Source organism: Mustela erminea, chromosome 8, assembly GCF_009829155.1.
Source record: "Mustela erminea isolate mMusErm1 chromosome 8, mMusErm1.Pri, whole genome shotgun sequence".
Taxonomy (NCBI): domain Eukaryota; kingdom Metazoa; phylum Chordata; class Mammalia; order Carnivora; family Mustelidae; genus Mustela; species Mustela erminea.
The window spans coordinates 62,179,625-62,194,139 of record NC_045621.1 but is presented as its reverse complement, the minus strand read 5'-3'; the positions used below and the strand labels follow the sequence as shown (position 1 = coordinate 62,194,139).

General features: G+C 35.3%; 1 protein-coding gene across 9 annotated transcripts in view; it reads left to right on the top strand.

Annotated features, from left to right (window-relative positions):
- The window catches only part of LOC116597709 (sodium channel protein type 1 subunit alpha), a 140,334-nt gene that overhangs the window by 71,656 nt on the left and 54,163 nt on the right, over positions 1 to 14,515 (top strand). For 7 of the 9 annotated variants that reach the window (XM_032355804.1, XM_032355795.1, XM_032355797.1 and 4 more), the window contains 10 exons: positions 188 to 277; positions 1,909 to 2,037; positions 3,930 to 4,021; positions 4,959 to 5,228; positions 8,341 to 8,404; positions 8,890 to 9,031; positions 9,641 to 9,847; positions 11,336 to 11,620; positions 12,623 to 13,003; positions 14,258 to 14,390. In XM_032355804.1, coding sequence (XP_032211695.1) covers positions 188 to 277; positions 1,909 to 2,037; positions 3,930 to 4,021; positions 4,959 to 5,228; positions 8,341 to 8,404; positions 8,890 to 9,031; positions 9,641 to 9,847; positions 11,336 to 11,620; positions 12,623 to 13,003; positions 14,258 to 14,390 — 1,793 coding nt within the window. The remainder of the gene's footprint in view (positions 1 to 187; positions 278 to 1,908; positions 2,038 to 3,929; positions 4,022 to 4,958; positions 5,229 to 8,340; positions 8,405 to 8,889; positions 9,032 to 9,640; positions 9,848 to 11,335; positions 11,621 to 12,622; positions 13,004 to 14,257; positions 14,391 to 14,515) is intronic. The other 2 variants (XM_032355802.1, XM_032355801.1) reach the window with 2 other exon arrangements.

The window sequence follows — 14,515 nt, the reverse complement described above, 5'->3', positions numbered from 1 at the left end:
CTGTGAGGGTGATATTATTGCCCACATTTTACAGATGACAAAACCGAAATTTAAAGAAATTAGATAATTGCCCGCAATGTATGAGTCACTGCATCTTGGCCAAACTACAGTTTGAGCTTTCAGTGTTTTATATAATATAATACATGGATTTGGATTTTCTTTTGTGTGTTCCTTAACAATTACCTACATTATTCAGCATGCTCATCATGTGCACTATTTTGACAAACTGTGTGTTTATGACAATGAGTAACCCTCCTGACTGGACAAAGAATGTAGAGTAAGTTCAACTTATATTTAAACCACCTACTATGTGAGCGTGTGTGTGTGTATGTGTGTGTAGCTATAAATATATAGAGACATAGAGACATGTATATCTGTATCTATATATTTAAGATTTTGAAACTATACCTCCAAACAAAACTGAAGAGTATTTTATACATATATATGTATATATAGTATATATATATCTTATATATATAATACTCTTATATAGCCATTTCTAAGCAAAAGTACAAAGTAGAAAGACAAATGACATTGGCCTTCAGGGCTGCTGGTGTTAAATCTAATACCTATCCTTCACCTATATTTGATGATTATCAGAATCCCATCATCCTTGGACACTCACCATTTTTCCTTTAGGATCTACAGCGGCCAAAGCAAATGCTTTGAAAGCCATTGCGGAAATGAGCCAATATGGTAGTTCTTGATTCCCATTAAATTCCAGATGAAGTCAGTGAGTTCAGAATTCAACAGGGGCTGTTACACAGGCCATAAGAAGACAATATTGAGTTTCTTCAAGTTTTCATTGCCATCAGGCACATCTACTTTATGTCAGGCCTCTGTCAGTTTCGAGCATTGTCATCAAAAAAATTCATTGAAAAAAAATCCCCAAATTTGGGATTTTACAGCTTGAAAATTCAAGTTGTAATTCAAGCAAGTTTTACTTGCTAAACTAACTGAAGTGAAAGTTTCCAAAAACTAGAAGCATTACTAACTGCACTGAGGACTCTGATCTGGGATTCCTCTGAGGGCAGAGAGGCTGGGTTTGTGTTACGTCCTGCAGGGCCTGCGCCCTGCCTAGGTTCTAACCACTCTTGCCCGGCAGCTGCTGACCCTGAAAACGAGGGTGTGCCCAAGAGCCCCTTCCCTTCCTGGACACTCCCAAGTTGGAGCCAATCTGAAAGAAACACCGATCCTACAGGAAATAGTAAAATTTACATACAAAGAATACCTGAAGTATTGAAGTTAGCATGTGAGACTCATCAATCTTCAGGCCCCCTGGTTTCTGTGACTTGATTCTCTAAATTCCGAGTAGAAGGTCAAAACTTTGGAAGCATCTACATTTCTGAGTTACCCCAATATTTCATTCTAAATTAAATTTTTACCACTTATGACCCTAGAATTATCCTATTTTGATGTTAACAAAATCCTTTTTCCAAGTTAGTTAATGGTCTTATCTTGTAGAAAGAGAAAAACACAAGACTTGCTAACTTGTCACTGCTCTCTCATTTATAAAACATGACTGAAATTAGCTTTTTACTTTCTAAAGGAAAATCATTTTATGCTACTGCAATATTATTTGTTGGCCACTCCATCTGTGAATGTACTGGTAATTTTCAGGAGGTTCTAATCATTTATGTCAATGCTAAGACATTTCAGACAATAGCTACATAGACTTTATTAGGCATGTATTTCTTACTCTGCCTTTTGCTCGCTTTAAAAACAACTCTTTATATCTTAGGGAGTGAATTTAAATTTAAGGGTATGTTTATTTCAATGAAAATAACATCAACTTGCTTAGATTCCTTTTTTAATATTTCTCTATTCCAATGACACAGTGGTAAGAAATTGATATACTATAAGAGAAAATCATTGCTTTATCAAATCTTTTTGGATACTTGCCTCCAGGTACACCTTCACAGGAATATACACTTTTGAATCACTTATAAAAATTATTGCAAGGGGCTTCTGTTTAGAAGACTTTACTTTTCTTCGGGACCCATGGAACTGGCTTGATTTCACTGTCATTACATTTGCGTAAGTGCCTTTTTTGAAACTGTAAGATAGAATGCAATTTGGCTTTCTATGAGTGCTTCTGTTTTTAAAGACTAAGCTTGCTTTAACTGAAAAATACCTTGGTGTGATTTATACATTTAAACTCCTGATCTTATTTAGCACAACAGGAGTCAAAGTGGCATACAACCTCTGCAGGGAGTTGAAGTTACAATTTTCACGTGGAACAAACATGTCAGCAAACCTCATACATGCCACTTGTTCAACACACTCAAAACCCCTTCCACATGCACATAATATGAAAGTACAGGTGTATTCATAATATATCTGTGAAAGTGCTTCTAAAAATCACAGCTACAAACAACTGCTGGCTGCACAAATCTTTATTGACCTTATTTATATTATGTATTCTGTCTTCTTTTTTTTTTTTTAAGATTTTATTTACTTATTTTTTTATTTGAGAGAGAGAGAGAGACTGCAAGCAGAGGGAGGGGGAGGAACAAGTAGACTCCATGCTGAGCACGGAGCCTAATGTGGGGCTTCATCTCACAACCCTGGGATCATGACCTGAGCCGAAATCAAGAGTCAGATGCTTTACGGACGGAGCCACCCAGATGCCCCTCTCTCTGCCTTCTTTTATTAGTGTGGTAGAATAATGGAATCTAAACATCTATGAGCATCAAAACATTTTGACAGATAAAACTAATAGGAAAAAATAAGGTGTTTTATATATTATGTATCTAATAGACTAAATTTTTGTTCCATCAACAAATTGGTTTTGAAGACTTATCAACAGACGCGTCCTCCCTCTCTTCCTACTCATCACCGGATCCCATTTCTTTCTTCTTCTTTTCCTTCCCTCTATGACTTTCTTCCTATTGTCTTTACCTCAACCTAAACCTTGTCTTCATCTCCCATCCAGATGCACTCAGAAATATGCCCAATTTCTCCATCCATCTCCTTTTTTTTCTAGTGGTAAACTTGCCCAAGGAAGGAGATACTCGGAGGAGTAATCAAAGGCCATTGAGGAGTAGGTGAAATTAGTGTGGAGGAAGGTGGTCAGCGTCCACCTGCCCTCACCATTTCTTCAGGAGCTGATTTTCTTGGCTTCTTGTAGGCCTAATGGGGTAAATGGGAGGAGAAGCAGGGCTGACATACCCAGGGCTCCAAATGCTGCCTGTCTCATCTTATTTCCATAACTAGTTAGGGTAAGCCCATTCTTCCCCATTCCTTCTGGCTACAGTTCCAAAGAAAGCATGTTGAGACAATGGTTTTTTGAGACTAAAGTAGCAGTACTTCCAGGGACACCATAAAGCCCTCGAAAAATCTTGTTCTTACCTTGCCTAACTTTCTCTTAGGAGTTGCACTAGAAAAACCTTTTCATGTACAGATAGTTAGTAAGGCAATCTGCCTTTTCCTGTTTGATTTCTCTTGGATGATTTCATGCCTTTTATTATTTTTTTTAACTGAAACCCTGAAACTATAGCCAAGAATTATTTCTGTTTACTTAGTTCTCCATAGTTACACATGATGTTGGTTATATTGCTTGCCAAAATAACAACAGGATTATATACTTTATGAAGTTTACATCTACCAACAGCTTTAAATTACATCAGTTAAGAAAACAAAATTATCATTCTGAGTTGCCAAGAAGATCTTCATAAAAGGCCCAAGAAAATAATATAAACCCTGCTTAAACCTTAAATAACTCTGATTTAATTCTACAGGTATGTAACAGAATTTGTAAGCCTAGGCAATTTTTTAGCTCTTCAAACTCTCAGAGTCTTGAGAGCTTTGAAAACTATTTCTGTAATTACAGGTAAGGAGTGATTGGTGTGAAGCACAAGGCTCCTTGTACCTACAACTCTTTCTTTGTATCTTGTTATTGTGTTGTGTGTGTGAACTCCCTATTACAGATATGTGACAGAGTTTGTGGACCTGGGCAATGTCTCAGCGCTAAGAACATTCAGAGTTCTCCGAGCACTGAAAACAATTTCAGTCATTCCAGGTGAGACCTAAGTTAAAAACTGGGACTGACCCATCAAGTATTTTCAGAGACAGTTTCTTTGCTTGGCAACATTACAGAAAAATCAAGAATCATAATAAAGTAATCAAAATCATAATCAAAATCAAGTGCTTTCCAGGAAATAATTCTTATTTTTTGGACTTAAGTTTTTTATGTTTTTCTACTTTTTATCAGCCTAAGAGTTTAATAGTGTTTTTAATGAGATACTGAAATATATAGTCCATGCATGATTTGTACTTAGACATGTCATGTTTTGTTTTCTTTTTCTCTATGTCAGTTGTACCAAGGATTTGGTCTCTAATGAATGTACCAATTTTTAATTTCTTGTTCATTGTAGGTATTGATGATGATGTATATATAATATAAATCCTAATATTGTTTTAAAATAAAGGAAATAAGATAATAAAGAGTAACATGAGTCTGCATAAAGGATTTATTATCTGAGGTGTAGTCATACACTTTCACCACATACACCACATATGTGGTTATTATAATAAATTATAATTATAACAAAATTGTAACGAAATTTTCTTCTTTATAAATAAGCATTTAAGAATATGTGTTCAGGTAATTTGCTATAAAACTGATAACTGACCCTAATGAATGTATGGGGTGAGTTTCATTAGCAAAAAGGAGAAATACAAGAGCCTTTCCTTAATATAGGCTTCATGAAGACCATGAATCTCCCATTATTTTCTCTCAACATAATGGGATATGATCTTCATTTCAATGTTTGGATCATTACGTTTCCAGAGCTTATCTCCTTAGCACTTTAGCCTTCCATGAATTGTTGCTTTTCCACTAGCATTATAATTATTTTCAGACTGATGCATGAAATACATGTTTCAAGAAAATCGAGTGAAGTTTTGTTTCTTTCCGACCTTCTAAATCTTCATAGTCATAGCCTTCTTTCTTTAAGGCCTGAAGACCATTGTGGGGGCTCTGATCCAGTCGGTGAAGAAGCTCTCCGATGTCATGATCCTGACTGTGTTCTGTCTGAGCGTGTTTGCCCTGATTGGGCTGCAGCTGTTCATGGGTAACCTGCGGAATAAATGTGTACAATGGCCTCCCACCAATGCTTCCCTGGAGGAACACAGTATAGAGAGGAATGTAACTATGAATTACAATGGCACACTTGTCAATGAAACTCGCTTTGAGTTTGACTGGAAATCATATATTCAAGATACAAGTAAGAATTTTTGTTATGTAAATTTATTTTTTCATTGTTGATTTGCCTTCCACCAAGGCATAGAAAATTTTCTGAAAATGATTGCATAATAGATTGTGATCTTAGTCATCACACCAATGGTTTGCATATACACTTAATTATTTTATTGATAACTGTTCTAATTTTGACTCCTAAATGCCATTTTCTATGGTATCATTATATGGGAGGCTGAAAAATTCAGCTGCAAAGAAAGTAAGTAAAATTTTCTCTTTTATTTACTTTTCGTATTTGCCAGTGGCAATGTTTCAAAAGCAGGCACAGAACATAATTCATGGGGAAAAGGAGTGTCTTTTTTTAAAGAAAAGTATTAAATATATAAAACCTAGTCTTTAGATGGGCTTATATCTTTATTATTTTAAGGTGATGAGTAATACTTAGAAAAAAAAAAACAAGGAATAAACCTTAGTGACTGCTTCGTAAAACAAGTAAGATTAGTCATGAAAAATTACTTGTAGTTGGATAATTTTTGAAGTCGTGATAGCATAATAAAAAAAACTACCTGGTGTCTTTTTATAGTCAGAGATCTAGAAAATACCTTGGAAGATACAGATTAATTGTTTCATGACATTAGTGATATGCCAACAAATAATTTGTATGTAGTTACAGATCTCTAGGTTAAGAAAAATACTTGTCCCTTATGCACTTCATATATGCCAATGAGTCTCCTTCTGTCACCAACTCTCTGAAATCTTTTTTTTTTTTTCTCTTCCTCTGAAATCAAGGAACTAACTATGAAGATGTCACTGAGGGTTTATTCTCTCTAGTGAAAATGTGCTGGATTCCTTTTTTCTTTTATAGTCAAAGTAAAAGAAATCCTAAATATCGGAGGCATTTTCAGCTCTATAAACTTGTACTTTTCTTTTTGCCTAACAAGGCTCCATCTGTTGAAAAGATGATTTTATGTTGAATGCAAAATGTAAATAAAATGGCTTGTCCTTTAAAGTGATAGAAAATCAAATTGGTTAAACTTAAAGATAAACTTTATAACTGAAAGTTGTCTTTTCTTCAGATTAAGCTTCTAGATCATTGACATTAATGGCTAAAACTTCATTTATAAATACCTGATGTCAAAAACTCACCCAGAGTGTATCATATCCCTTTCACTGCATTTCATTTTAATCGAAAGTTAAGAAATACTACCCAAATTTACTTGTCTATGTTAGAAGAAGTAAAGACATAAGCAATGGAAGTATTTCCCACTATAGAACTATGCATAGAATAAATTTCTCTGAAAATTTAACATCCAGAAAATATTTCTTTTTATAAAATCCAAAATTTTTCTTCTTGAAACTTATAGGGATTATAGGGATGCTTGGGTGGCTCAGTCTGTTAAGCATCTGCCTTTGGCTCAGATCATGATCCCAGAGTCGGGATCGAGTCCTGCATTGGGCTGCTTGCTCAGCAGGGAGCCTGCTTCTCCTCTTCTCCTGCCTGCTGCTCCCTGTTTGTGTGCTCTCTCTTTCTGTCTCTCTCCCTCACCCTAACAAATAGAAAAATAAAATCTTAAAACAAAACAAAACACTTGATTATTTAAATGTCATGATCTCATCCTTTTTTATAGCTTATAATATTGTGTGTGTGTGCGTGTACACCACATCTTCCTTATCCATTCATCTATTGATGGACATTTAAGTTGCTTCCGTACCTTGACTATTGCAAATAATGCTGCAATAAACATAGGGATGCATATATCTTTTCAAATTAGTGTTTTCATTTTCTTTGAGTAAATACTCAGTAGTGGAATTAGAGGGTTTTATTTCACTAAGCAGTGAAATAAGTCAGACAGAGGAAGACAAATACCATCTGCTTTCACTCATAGGTGAAATCTAAAAAAATATGATAATAAATGGATAAGAAAATGAAAAACAGACTCAGACCTATAAATACAGAGAATGTATTGGTTCTAGAGGGGTAGGAGTGAAAGGTTGGTTCTAGAGGGGTAGGAGTGAATGGTTCTAGAGGGGTAGGAGTAAAAGGTTGGCCAGAATGGGTGAAGGGGAGTGGCTTCCAGTTACAGAGTGTATAAGTCACAGGAATAAAAGGCATAGCATTGGGAAAATAGTCAATGATACTGTACTATGGAATCACTATGTTGTACACCTGAAACTAAAGAAACATTGTCAACTTTATTCAAATTTTTAAAGTGATGATTTAATTTGATACATTTCTCTTTTTGTCATCATTTCACTTATTTATTCAATCAACTTTATTGAAAGGCTGCTGGGCCCTAGCAATAGTAATATGGAAATAACTAATGATCAGACTTTCTTTGAAGGAGTAACAGTATTTGTAAAGAAATAATTACAATGTAGGGCAATGCGTATAATAGTAATGGAAGTAGCTACATATTTACTGGTAACACAGTGAGAGGAGTTCTTAATTTTGCCATTCTTTAGTGGGTAGGAAGTGGAGAATATCAAAGAACAGTTCACAAAAGAAGTGATACTTCAACTTGATATTAAAACAATCTAAGGAATTTGTCAGAGGAAGAAAGCTTTGAGGTAATAGTCACCCCTAGTAATTATTTTAGCTTTACTATTTAACACTTTCCATTACATTTTTTTAGCAGATTTATGCTCCTTTTGCTATAAGCTGTCTCTGATATATCCTGGAAATTGATACAATGTAAATTAAAATTAACTGTTAAATATTTATAAATAGTGTTTAAATATACAGAAGAAAGAAAAGATACAATCCCTTTATTTTCAAATGTGTGGTCTTTTTGAAAAACAAAGGAATCTGTCATGCTTATCTATTTTTACAGAATGAATTTTTTCTTTTTCACAAGGGTGGTGGGAAAACACTGATACCTCTTAAATTTTTCTGCTAGCACCTGTGATTATAACTAATTTTACATTCACAAAGAACAAATGCTTTCTATTATTAAGTGTCCAATCCTTATAGTACAATATCTAGTATTTAGAGGAAGAAGTGGCAAATACCTGTGTCTTTGAATAAATTATATAATGTATTTTAAATTACTCCATGAATCCTAAAAGTTGGGCCTGATCTTGCTTTCATTTTGCAATGTAATGCAAATTGCTCATCATTTGACTTTCTTTTTTCTGACCAGGATATCATTATTTTCTGGAGGGTGTTTTGGATGCACTACTATGTGGAAATAGCTCTGATGCAGGGTAAGCCAATAATTTGTATGTGCTTGTGTATGTGTATACTTTATTAATATTACTTCTAAGGTAAGGGATTATTCAAAGATTAAGCAAGTTTTATGTTTCATAAAACAAGGAATAATACTTTTACTTTAATGCTGTGTCCCTTAGAGTAGTGTATGTGAGCTAGAAGGCAACTCTAGAGGCTTTATAATAGGAAAAATGAACTAGAGTGTGCTAAAATGCTAATTATCAACAGAAAATAGTTTTGTAAAATATTACTAAAAGTACTAGGCATTTTTTTAATGATGACATCAAGAGATAAGTAAAACTATGTTATGTCAAAAGCTGGGAAATATGTTACTTATTTATCATGCTTCTATCCCTTGAGATAACTTCTATCCCTTAAAGTAGCCAATTTTCCTGGGTAGACAGTGTTATAAGTATAGCATGCTATGAAAATAAAAAGTTAGCAGAACTTCTTGTAATACTATCTTTTGTCCCTTCTATAGTCAATGTCCAGAAGGATATGTGTGTGTGAAAGCTGGTAGAAATCCTAATTATGGCTATACAAGCTTCGACACATTCAGTTGGGCTTTTTTGTCTCTGTTTCGACTGATGACTCAGGACTTCTGGGAAAATCTGTACCAACTGGTGAGAATCTGAGGAGATACCCCACATTTATGCAGAAGCATATAAGAAAATCATCTTCGTTATGAAATCCAAATCACAGTATTATATAGTAAAAGGAATGGAAATTGAAATTAGGAGATTTGAATTCCTTTATCCTATTGATTATAACACACAGTAGTCATGGTGATTCCTTTTGGCCCAAAACCTATTTTCCACCCTCTTCAAACATAGGTCTTCTCAATTACAAATACATCTTCCCCTCTGCCCCATCTGTACCCTCAGGTAGCAGGAGATGAAAATCAATAAGCAGACATAGAAAGATAACTTTGATGTCTTCCTTAACTTTTACCACAGGCTCAGATCTTTGATGAAATCTTCATTGTATTTTATTTGATTCCATTTTATTCTTGGTGAGTCCAAGAATTCCCTCCTAGAGGTCAAAATGTGAATGCATGAGTTAAGAGAAAAGGAAGAGGAAGAGGATAAAGAAACAAAGAGGTAGAAGGGGGTGTGACCATCATAATTATTATTTATGTTGGAGTCCTACATGACACACAAGTAAGTTGAAAGTTGAAGCCACTAGTTCATGAAGTGATATTCAAAAAATAATTTTAATGATCTTATTTTCAGACATTACGTGCTGCTGGAAAAACATACATGATTTTTTTTGTGCTGGTCATTTTCTTGGGCTCATTCTATCTGATAAATTTGATCTTGGCTGTGGTGGCCATGGCCTATGAGGAACAGAATCAGGCCACCTTGGAAGAGGCAGAACAGAAAGAGGCTGAATTTCAGCAGATGCTCGAACAGCTTAAAAAGCAACAAGAGGCAGCTCAGGTAAATTCACCAAATCAAATATGTCCTGTCTCATGGTACAAATATTTTTTATTGTTTCAGTTGTTATAAAAATACCTGAGCGAAAGTGAGAGACGGATAATTGTTTGACTCTACTTAAGAGAAGCTGGTAGTATGAAAGATTAGTAATTATTTCTATATATTGATCATCTATAGATCATTTAGTTTAATTTTTCTAATATGTCTGCAATATTGACCACAGTGGAACTCTCTCATGCCTTTTTAATGTTTTAGGGTTTTTATAACTAAAGGGGGAATGTGATTTTAAATCTTCTCAAGTGAAAAACTTACAGAATGAGCATACTGGCATTAGGAGAAAATTGTAAGAAGCCATCTTTTCTCAGAAAAAAAAGTATTGGTTGTCATATAAAAAGATGTTCATCTGGCTCTTAAAAGATAGTCTATCCTTTTCTTTAATCAAAATATATTGGCCTTCAATATGATTGTTTACTTGCCTTTCATATATAATAAATAAGGAAGTGATGAAGTATTATAATGTTCTGTAACAAAGCAGTATCCAACAGGCATATGAAAGTCACCAATTTTATGGAGAACAGGTGACCTATGGATTGTTTGTTCTTATAGAGAGGTATTGGTACTCATCGTACAATAAAATGCCTGTCTTATCACTTTCATCTTTCCTCATGCTTTCTGCTCAGTATACAAACACAAGAGTCTTTACTTTAGAATAAAGTTGTTTGGGGAGTATTACTTTATTGGCAAGAGTCCCTATATTGAGGGTACTCTGAGAACAACATTAATAATCCAAAAGTGCCAACTGAGTACCATTACAAGCTAGGATCAAAAACATTGTTTTCGTTTCATGCCCATGTGTCCAGCAAGAACCAGTGCTGAGCTAAAGAAGCTGGAGATGGTATTTGGAGAAAGGAATGTCTTGTTTTGCTTAGTAGAAACTGTTGACTGCCCTTTCTCCAGTCTTCTGGATTATGGAGGGGCAAGGAAGGGATTTGATCATCTTCCATAAATTTGATTGATAACATTTTGGCAGCCTGGTTTCAATAACTAGGAAGAGGACCTCACCTTTTTATCACGTTCCTCCTACCTTGAGATATGACCTCAATTAAGTCATTTAGCTTTCCTTCCATGCTACAGTTTCTTTTTCAGAGAAAAGAAGATAGTGTTAATTAAATACCAATTTTTAGAGTAAATCAAATCCCCCAAAATGATATGTTTATGTTCTTGTTGATGCTTTATTGATCCTTTTGAATATGTGATCTTTGCAGTGTAATATAAACACAATAAACGTTAGCACAGATAAAACCACATTAACCCTGAAAGTCTTCATTAAATAGAAAGAGGGGAAAATCCCATTTGTACTAGCAGAGTTTCTTCTATGGACCATCAGCTTGAGTCAGCTAAATGTATTTTTTTTTTAATGTGCTAAAAATACTTGAGCTTAAAAAGATAAAGTCTCCAAGGCCGCACTAAAACCATTTCTCCTTAATGTAGCAGGCCGCAGCTGTCACTGCCTCAGAGCATTCCAGAGAACCTAGTGCCACTGGGGGGCTCTCTGACAGCTCCTCTGAAGCCTCCAAGTTGAGCTCCAAGAGTGCTAAGGAAAGAAGAAATCGGAGAAAGAAAAGGAAACAGAAAGAGCAGTCTGGTGGGGAGGAGAAGGATGAGGATGAGTTCCACAAGTCTGAGTCTGAAGACAGCATCAGGAGAAAAGGGTTTCGCTTCTCCATAGAGGGGAACCGATTGACGTATGAAAAGAGGTACTCCTCCCCACACCAGGTATGGTACCTCGGAGTTAAAGGATGCATGGATGGAAATCAGAACACTGAAGAGAGGGGGAGAATTAAATCAGATTTATGACTTGTCATCAACTGAATTGACTGCTATGTCTATTATATTTAAACCTATACTTTCTTCACATAGCTATGAGAAAATTTTACTCGACATATACGTAAGCCTGTGGTTTTCTATAGTTGGGGTCACACTGGGTTGGAATTCAGAAGACCTGGATTCTCATCTTGACACTATCGGCTGATACCTTTTGAAACTAATGACATTTATACTTTCTGCTCCTCAGCCTCCTTAATGCAGATAATAACAAACCAAACAAAAAATGTGCGTAAGGGACTGGCTGATCGATAACTTCTTTTGGTTATTTTATGTGGCGTTTTTTTGTTTTGCTTTGTTTTGTTTTGTTTTTTCGCCTAACTTCTTTATAAACCAGCATGTGTGCTTCTGAAAATATCAGGTGTGATATACATTACCAAAAAACACATTACTCTGAATTTCAGAAGTCCGTGCCTTACAGATGAAATAATGATAATAATGAAAGTAAACTGATTTTAGGAAGATGGCCTAAAACAATTTGTGAAACGTGTTGAGATTCCTTGAAAGAAAAGAGCAGGAAGAACAAATAAATGTGTCCTTGTGAAGGTCATGCTGCCAATGTTTATTGAATGTTGATGGTGTTCATAGTATGTGCTAAGGATATTTCCTTTTGAATGTGAAAAATGGTGATTTCAGGTTTTGGGCTTTGTATTTTTTGTTTAAGTAACTTTAAGTTGTGATCTATCTTCCCATTCATAATCTCAAGGACTAGAAGTCTTCTCTTATAAAACCGATTTAATTTGAGCACATAAAATGAGAATATTAATCAAAAGGAATGGATCACATTCTCTTATGAATACTGAAATCGCCTTCAACTTAATCTTGCAAAATTAAAAGCACATTTCAAGCGGCTATATTAATATGATTATACTTTTTTTGGTTTCAAACTTTTAGTCTTTGTTGAGCATCCGTGGCTCCCTATTTTCTCCAAGGCGAAATAGCAGAACAAGCCTTTTCAGCTTTAGAGGGCGAGCAAAAGATGTGGGATCGGAGAATGACTTTGCTGATGATGAGCACAGCACCTTTGAGGATAACGAGAGCCGAAGAGACTCCTTGTTTGTGCCCCGACGGCATGGAGAACGGCGCAACAGTAACCTGAGTCAGACCAGTAGGTCTTCCCGGATGCTGGCAGTGTTTCCAGCAAATGGGAAGATGCACAGCACTGTGGATTGCAATGGTGTGGTGTCCTTGGTTGGTGGACCTTCAGTTCCTACATCGCCTGTTGGACAGCTTCTGCCAGAGGTGATAATAGATAAGCCAGCTACTGATGACAATGTAAGGAAGTTTTAAATAGTTCAGGCATGGCTGGCCCATTATTGCTGCACCAGCCAGTGTTTCTACAGAATGGAACCCTTTGAGAATGATTCCTGGTTGGTCAAGCTGTGAATGCACCTGCATCTTGTAATACCTTTAATAGACTAACCAACTAAAGCTTAAGGCCTCAACACTCCCTTGCATAACACCGAATGCATTTACTTATGAAACGTGCTAAGAATAAATTAGACACAATAATAAATTGCTGCCTCCACTTGGAGGATTTGCTATATACCCATGCTGAGCTTAGATAGCAAGACATCCTCTAAAGCTTTGATATAAAAGTAAATGAATGATTCCTCTGTTCAAGTATAAAGGGTGTATAATAAATCTTTCCAACAGATTCTTCACTGTAGCTCTGCCTTATTTTAGAAGATTTTCAAGAACACTGTGCCTACATAGATAGCTTCATTGTTATCTTAAAATTTCCAGTATTCACACATGTCTTTCTGAAAAAAAAAATGCTGATATGTCTTCTTAAAATGAAACTAAGTGATGAGACATAAATAAATTGTTAACACAGACAGATAAAAAATTGTCTGTACAAACATGTGTTACGTGTTTGTGAATGTATATGAGGATGAGGAATTTCTGAACACAGGCTGCCTCTTATTAGATGGGTAACTCACTTGGAAATATATCAGCATGATGAGGCATGACGAAGTCAGAATTAGATGACTTATTGCTTTGGTACCCTGGATGAAACTGTTGTCCATGCAGCATGTGTGTGTTTCTCACATACAGTTTGTGTTGTCAATGACCATCTATGTCTTGTGTACAGAAAATGAGATGGTGGCTACCTGTGTTGTAATCATTTGTATTTCTTGAAAAATAAATGCCTACCTTCTCAAAATAAAATGCCTGACCACGTGTATGACTTTTCAGGTTGTTTGTTGTATATGATCAGTTCAGAAATGAGGCGAACTGTTCAATATGTCTCTCAAGAGACTTATTAACTGTACCAAAATGACATCACGTCTCGTAAAATTATGTAATTAGAAGGCTAAAAAACTCAGTTTTTGCTGTATGACTAAATGGTTGACAGTTTGGATATTCCAGGTTAATGATACAATAAGTCAGCAATATCTGCCATCACCAACTAAATACGAAAGTGCACGATGCATGTGTTTCATGAGATTCACTGTGTCACACTTGGTTCTTTTCTTAGCGTATTGCTCAAGTTAATCATTTAATACATTAGCATTTTCTTTATAGGGAACAACCACCGAGACTGAGATGAGGAAGAGAAGGTCAAGTTCTTTCCATGTTTCCATGGATTTTCTAGAAGATCCTTCCCAAAGGCAACGAGCAATGAGTATAGCCAGCATTTTAACAAATACAGTAGAAGGTTTGTTACACATTCCATTTCCATTCAATTATTTTCATCAAGCTTATATTGCCTCACTTGAAACAAATATCTCTATTTGTAAATTGAAAACAAGACATTCTAAAGAGAATATAATCTTATTTAAG